Source organism: Stenella coeruleoalba, assembly GCF_951394435.1.
Source record: "Stenella coeruleoalba genome assembly, chromosome: 17".
Lineage (NCBI taxonomy): Eukaryota > Metazoa > Chordata > Mammalia > Artiodactyla > Delphinidae > Stenella > Stenella coeruleoalba.
The window spans coordinates 76,689,627-76,697,132 of NC_137163.1; the positions used below are offsets into that span (position 1 = coordinate 76,689,627).

A 7,506-nucleotide genomic window follows, 5' to 3' on the forward strand; every position below is an offset into this window, starting at 1 on the left:
CCTAGCTAAAATCTATTTTATTGATCTTAGAAAGTAGCATGTTAAAACATGAGTAATGAACTCTGAGCTTTGAACCATTGATACCTTGGTCTTTCTGCAACCTTTGTGTACAATGCATTGAAAAGAAAAGCTTGAAAAACCAGAGGGGTGCTCCTAATTAAGGGATCACAGTGGTCAAAGATAATGGTCTAATATAATAATCTGAGATGAACTGCATTTCACCAGTTTATTATCAAAGACGCACCCATCCCCCCAAGTTCCATTCAAATCTTCTACGCTCAGAGAAACTGAAACAATTCGGAATGCATCTGAGTGTTACATTCCATGAACTCTCTGACCCCATTTCAATTTCCTTACATTAGGCTAAAGTTTTTGGTTTGTTTTTTTTTGCTTTGTTTTTAACATTATAAGGAGAAAATGAGGCTGAGTCTTAGATCATGCTTCCACCAAGTTACCCCACCATCCTCCAAATATCTTAGCCAGAATCCAAGAACAGTAAGATTAGATAATTCAGATATACACTATTAAATACATTATTCTGAATATGTAAACAAATATTTTAAAAAATATGTGTATATATATCCAAAAAAATACTATCTCCTCCCAAATGACCATGTGTTAGCAGAAAAAACTTTGAAGCCTTTAAGGAAAATATTGTAGAAATGCTCGACAAAAAGGAGCCATGTGTGACCATAGTTTCTCCAAGGGTTGGGCTGGTGAATGCATTTGTCTGGCAGCCTGTGGTTTTCCTTCTGCACCAAACCTTACCCATCCCTGCCCCCCACCCCTCCATAGCTTTGCTGTGTGGCCAAATGACCCAGTGGCTATGGTCTCGCTGAGATGTATTCAGGCCCTTTTCTTTTCCTAATTATTTCTCACTTTCCACATTTTATGTCCTGAGATATTAAACATCATTTTTCAATTGGGAAAATGTTTGGTCTAGAAGGTCTAATAAACACAACTAGAATTTGATATTCAATTTTTCATACAGTATAAATCGGTAAGAAACATAGATAGTTCTTCAGCTAATAGAACTGAGAAGTGTTTGCATGATTTACATAAATCTAGACATTTTAAAGGTAAAAGTGAGTGATTTCCAAATCCTGCCTGAAGTTTGCAGAAGTTAACAAATGGAGTGTTAAGCTTCATCTACCACATTATCAGATTAAAACTGCTAATCATATGAATCTCACCCCGTAAATAATTTCAGTAATTAAATCAAGCCTTTGAGTTCATCACACTCGAAAAGCACCAAGCTGCAAGCCTTTGCAGTAGTCAACCATGGGAAATAGAGCTATCACACTTAACTGACATTTCAAAACGTCCTTTAAGTCCAAAGCATGGAAGTTTCCAACATCAGTTGGTCGCACTGCGTATCATATAGCACTTTACCAGAAAGTATCTGCTTGGAAAAAAAAGTTTCTCAGTTTGAAAAGTCACTGTCTGTGGCAATGCTCACCCTGCTTTACAAAGCAACGGTCCCGGAAAAGACTGAAAAATAATCACACTTGCTCTTCTCAATGAAAACACTACACTTGACCGTAAAAGACGATTTTAGCTCCGTTCCACAAATTCTCTGAGTTGTAGCAGAGTTAATGACTCATAATCGTTTTGGTTTTTTAATCACAAAAATAACTACAAATAAAATTGAAAAGGACACTGGCATAGCAGAGTGTAGTCCCATATCAGTGCACTTGTGAGGAAGTTTCCTCATTTTACTTATACTTACTAAGTTATTTTAAACACCCCCCCCAAAAAAAAGAAAAACCCAAAAAGTATAACTCTGGGATGTTAGCATTTAAATGCTTCAACACCAAGAATTCTTGTAGCTGTAAAATATCATTCAAAAAGCTATCAAAAACATATAAAACCTGGAGAAACGCATTCCTGAGCCTGCCACTTCGTTATATTCCTAAATCTAGGCTGTGACGGTTCCAGAGATGATTCCCTCTGCCCAAAGGAACCATATTCCAGTTTGTACTCCAGTTTGTAAGTGGAAGTGATATCTGTGTAAACACTTGGTAGATCAGGTGACAAGCAGCAGAGAAAGTCAATGAAGATGCCAAGTGTGGTCAAAGTTTACAAGATGCACCACCCTTTTCCAAGGGTTCTTAGCTATCCCAGAAATCAGCTGAGGTGACACTGCAGGATAATCAGAAAGGGCACCACTAGAGTAAGTCTGGGTTCCATAAAGTGTACTTACTGGTATTTGGAGATGGATATAAAAATAGATATAGATATACACAGTCCCCCCAAAAAACAAGTGTGTCCCTACTAAGCTCTTTACTTGAAGCACAGTACTTCTCTAGCCGTGAGAATTAAAATGTGGGTACTTTTGAACAGCAATAGCTCCATCTAACTAGAATTAGCAATTTTTCTCAGGGAACAAAAGAAGCCATCCAAACTGCAACACACACCTCAAATTCAACATAATTAAAAAGGAGTTTTAGAAGATGTGATAGGAATCCTCTCCTACTCACAGAAACAGGATCACTAAAAATGGGGGGGGCAGCGGGAAGGGGGGTGTAGCACATAGAGAAGCTGGTCGAACGGAGTGGGAAGACAAGGGCTGAGCGCTCAAAGCCACTTTGCTGCCTTTCCCTTGCCCCTCACTCCTCTCCCACCCTAGGTTGTGATCACAAATTTAAAACCAAACCAAACCAAACCAAACCAAAACCCGGAAGGAGTGTGACTAGGGTTACTACCACGGCAACCCTCAACGATTTTCTTGTGCAAGAGTAAAGCAGTGGGGACGCAGGAGCGGCAGCAAATCTCCCTCTTCCCCCACCCCCGATACGGTACCTCCAGATCTGCCCGAGCTGCAGGACGTGGATGAGCGACTGCAGGAGCCAGAGGCAGAAGGAGCAGGACGCAGACCTGCGCTGGCCGCTGGACCGCGTGGCCCCGCTGCTGTTGCCGGCGATGCTGCTCTTGCTGGCGTTGGACGCTTGCCTCTGCGGCGTGGAAGGGCGAGCCTCGCCTTCCGCGGCTGCAGAGCCGCTGCCGGCCGCCGTCTTACAGTCGGCTCCGGGCTGCGGGCAGCTGGCGGCGGCGGCGGCGGCGGCGGCGGCGGCGGCGCTGTCCTCGGTGCTGAAGTCGTGCGCAAACCAGCGGAAGCTGAACACTTGCACGGAGAGCGAGCCGAGCACCACGAAGAAGAGCGTGAGCCCGAACCACCAGCGCTGGCCGCGCAAGTAGTAGTCCACGGCGAGCCAAATGTCCGTGCCCACGTCCGCGAAGTACACGGCCACGGCGACCAGGATCCAGAGGCAGTCCCACAGCGAGTAGCGCCGCTGCTCCGTGCCCAGGCGCAGGCACAGCGCCGCGGAGCCCGCCCCGCCGCCGCCGCCGCCGCCGCCCGGGCCGCTCGAGCCCCCGGAGCCGCCGCTCCCGGCGCAGCAGCAGTAGCAGCGGCAGCAGCAGCGGCAGCGCGAGCAGCCGCCGCCGCCGTCCGGGCAGCAGCCGCCGCCTGCCGCCTCCTCGTCCTCGGCTCCCGACCCCGACGGCAAGCCCGGAGCCAGTCCCTGCACCGAGCCCGAGTGGTCCGAGTTCTGCAGCGGGGTGAACGCCACGTCGCTGCTCTTCTTCATTTTCAGCCTCCCGTCTGACTTAGCGGCCATGATGCCTCCCAAGCGAAGAAGAGCCTTCCTTTATGTGACACCTTTCCCCGCTGTCTCCTCCTCCCGCCGCCGCCTCGCCTCGCCCCGGCTTCCCTCCCTGGCGGCGCGGCTCCCCTGCCGCTGTCCCTGCGCCCGCTCCTGCGCCGGCTCGCCCGCCGCCCGCCGCCCGCCGGGCTGGGCGCTGGGCCGGGCTAGCGGCGCGCCCGGAGCCGGCAGGAGCGCCGCCTGGCTGCCTGCGCGGAGCCAAGCTGCTCGCGGCGCCCGGCGCGCGCCCCTGCCCGCCGCCCGCGCTCCTCGCCGTCCCGGCCCCGCGGCTGCCGCCCGAGCCGCCGCCGCCGCCAGCAGCAGGAGCAGCAGCGGCCGCCGCGGCGCCCCTCGGACCTGCACATCCCTCTCCTCCCCGCGCGCGCGCTCCCTCCTCCCGCTGCCTCTCCTCCACCAGCTGACTCCGAGGGAGAGGATGACCTCATCGCTTCTCTTCCAGCTGCCGCCGCTCCCACCCCAGCTCGGGAGGGGCGAGGGAGGCGGAGGGCCCCGGAGGAGGGGCCGGGACCGGGACGCGCGGCCGAGAGGACTCGGGGAGACGGCCCAGGGCCCCGGCCCACGGGGTTTCGGGGACCGCTGGGTGGACTTGACCGGCCCTGGGGGAGGGGCGCGAGGGGGCAGAGGAGAGGGGGCGCGCGTCCAGCCAGCGCGGAGGTCGAAGGAGGCTGGGGGACCGGCGGGTGTGGCAGCGGCGAGGGCTGGGGAGGCGCAGGGCTCTTTGTGCTCCGTTCCGAGCGGCGGGGACCGGGAGGAGGGCTGGGTGTGCAGCTGCGGCCGGCGAGGGTCGGGAGGCTGGGTTTAACTCGGACGCCGGGGCCCCGAAGGCCGGCAGTGGCAGTGGGTGTGCCTGGCCTGGGAGAGCTGGGTACGGAGAGGGCGGCAGGGCCCGCGAGGGCGCGGAGCGCGTAGCCGGGCGGCGGAGGATGGGCGGGCCCGCAGGGAGCCCCGAGCTCGCGCCCTCGGGGGAGGAAGCGCGCTGCCCGAAGGCTCCGGCTGCTCGCGTAGGCCGGGCGCCCGGGCGCGGGGAGGTGAGGAGGCGGCTCGGCCGCTCTCCGCTGCCCAGGCCCGCGCCGCGGGGCCGGTCCCCCGACGCGCTCTCCGCGGCCAGGAACCGGCCAAGCCCGGAGGAGCGGCGGCGGTGCGGGCCGCTTCCTCCCGCAGGTGGAAAGCGCAGCACCCCCGGCGGCGGCTCTGGGCACCGCGGGCGGCGGGGCGGGGCCGGCAGCGGCGGGCCTCGGTGCCCTGGCCCCCGGGCCGGGAGTGGCGGAGCCCGGAGAGGACGCCGCCTCCCGGGCTCCAGACGAGAACTACCTGCTCTTAAAGCTGTAGGAGTTGCAGATTTGTGGAGTCCCGCAACTGCAGAAAGGACTCGAATAAATTAAACCTGTGATCGGAGTAGTTCACCGAATCAGATATAAAGAGAATATGAAACATTTTGCGGATTGAAAAGGTTCTTGAAAACCCCATAGGTATTGGATCCTCTTTTTTTTTTTTTTTTTGGATAAGAAAACTTTGATTTGTCTCACTTACCTTTCACAAATGTAAGAGACAAGGAGTGTAATTCTTAAATTGTACTGTGACTCACATGTTTTAAGCCCAGAGGGAAGTGAGGCAACACGTGTTACACTGCCTCGAGGAGCACCAGTGTGGTCTTCTATATCTGGAGGCAAACCCTAACACCCTCCCGCTTACTTGTAGACAGCAGGCTCAGTTAGAACTAGTATGTGTGTCATTCTTAATTAGAAGCATCATGAAGTGGAAGTGCACACATTTCTCTGCATGTAGAAATAGCCGCCGCGGACGTCTTGTGCTACAGCTCACCCAGTGTTTCAGCACCAACCTAATCAAAGTGGAATTTGCCCACCCCTGTCCTGTATTCTTACAGACTGGTGCCCTGGGCCCAGCCAGGCAGGAGGGGTGTTGGGCCACAGAGCCCATAACCGTTACCTGGTATGTACAAACCCACGTACTTCTAGCGCAAGGCATGGCCAAGTGGTGAATGAGGGTCAGTGCGGGGCCACTGGAGCCAGTTAGATTGCCAAGCAAAAGGTGTATTTTAAATCTAGCTTTAAAATTGGACCCTCTTACTCAATATTCTGTAGTGGCCTATATGGGAAAAGAATCTAAAAAAGAGTGGATATATGTATATGTATAACTGATTCACTTCTCTGTACACCTGAAACCGCACAACATTGTAAATTGACTCTACTCCAAAAAATATGTATATATATTGGACCGTCTTGAAGTAGGACCATCCTTTTCTGGGAAAACACCCCAGTTCTTTTTCCCCAAAGTCCAAATCTAAGATTGCATCTCCAGGGCACTACAGCTGATCGTACTTTGTGCCAAACCACTGGGGAGAGGAATGATCTCTTAGGTAACTGGGTCCTAAGAGATAGGGTGTATTCTAGGTCAAGTGCAATGCCTTACATTGACATGAAGAGGCTGCAGAGGATCTGAGGTTCTGGAGGCCTGGAGCTGCCTGAAGTTTCCCTTTGAGCAGGGATGTTTCTTATTCAATTGTATCCTCTGCATCTAGCCCAGTGCCTGCACAGACTATTTGCTCAATAGATATTAGTTGAATGGATGCATGGATGTATAGCGAGAACATTCCACAACAGAAAGAACGCTACATTCTGTACTAATGTTCCCATGGAAACAGGAATTATGAGACTTATCCTGTTAGGTTCTAAAAAAGAAATAACTAGTAATACTCTCCTTATTAGTATATTTATTCAAAACCGTTTAGACTTTTTTTTTTTTTTAAGTTTCTGTCTGAACCATCTCCTGAAGGTGGTGGAAGTTAGTGGGAAGCGTACATGAGTAGGAGGTCAGAGGAGACGGATTCACATCCAGGCCCTGCTACTTATTGGTCCCATGATCTGGACAAATTGCTTAATAAACAGGATTAATATGAGGATTGGATGAGATAATGCATATTACTGCACTTCGTATACAATAGTGTTCTTAAGAGTTTCTAATCCCCTAAGTCTGTTACTCACATCTCGGGATGCAGGTTTTAAGATTACCTGCTCTATCATAACCACTGCCTCTGTCAAGGCAGACGGACGTATTGGCTAAAAGCTCAGAGTTTAGACTCAGACAGAGGTGTGCTTGGGCATAGTTTCCAACCCCCATGGCCCTCATGTTCATCATTTGGAAAAGAGGAATGATAACAGTCTCTAGCATCCAGTATTCTTGCCAGGAATAAATAAAATGATGCGTGTAAACTGTTGGACACCGCGTCCTGCACACTCGATACACAACTTTCTGTTCATATTGTTCATGTTTCTTCCACCCCTTCATGTTTTCTGGTTTAACTTTAAAACTTTATGTTTAGCTAGTCAACTCTCCCTAAAATAAGATTTCCTCAGAGCACAGTTGTTGGACGCCCTGCCTCAGAATCAGATGGTTTTTAATACCATTCCTGGCCTGTCAGTACTGTGATCGCCTTTCCTTCAGTGATCTTGTCTTCCATCCTGTCAAAGAGATCCTTTCCCATTGTCGTAACTTAAACCATGTCATCACTCAACAGCTTCATAATCTCAAGCTCAAGCATCCCGCTCTCGGACTAATCTCTCAAAAGTGGTCAGCTCAGTCCCTCAGGGTCCCTTGGACTCGATTCTTCCAGGCTTTCACGTCCCTTAACCCCTTCACACCCTGACCTTTCTCCTGGCCCAGCTTGAATCCCATGGTCAAGCCCCGTCAGCACTCCCTGGAACACATCCTCATTTCTGTTGTCCCTCTTACTTGACCAAACACCAACGCTGCTTCAACCCTTCCCTCCACCGACTTCAGGCCCGAGCCTGTGCAACTGGCTGTGTCTGGAGAAAGGGCACCC

The 7,506-nt window shown here is 51.7% G+C and overlaps 1 protein-coding gene across 1 annotated transcript in view; it reads right to left on the reverse strand.

The window, feature by feature from the left end:
• The window catches only part of XKR4 (XK related 4), a 319,631-nt gene extending 315,913 nt beyond the window's left edge, over nucleotides 1-3,718 (reverse strand). The window contains exon 1 of the mRNA XM_079902365.1: nucleotides 2,803-3,718. Coding sequence (XP_079758491.1) covers nucleotides 2,803-3,620 — 818 coding nt within the window. The 5' untranslated portion in view covers nucleotides 3,621-3,718. The remainder of the gene's footprint in view (nucleotides 1-2,802) is intronic.
• Nucleotides 3,719-7,506: the final 3,788 nt, after the last annotated feature.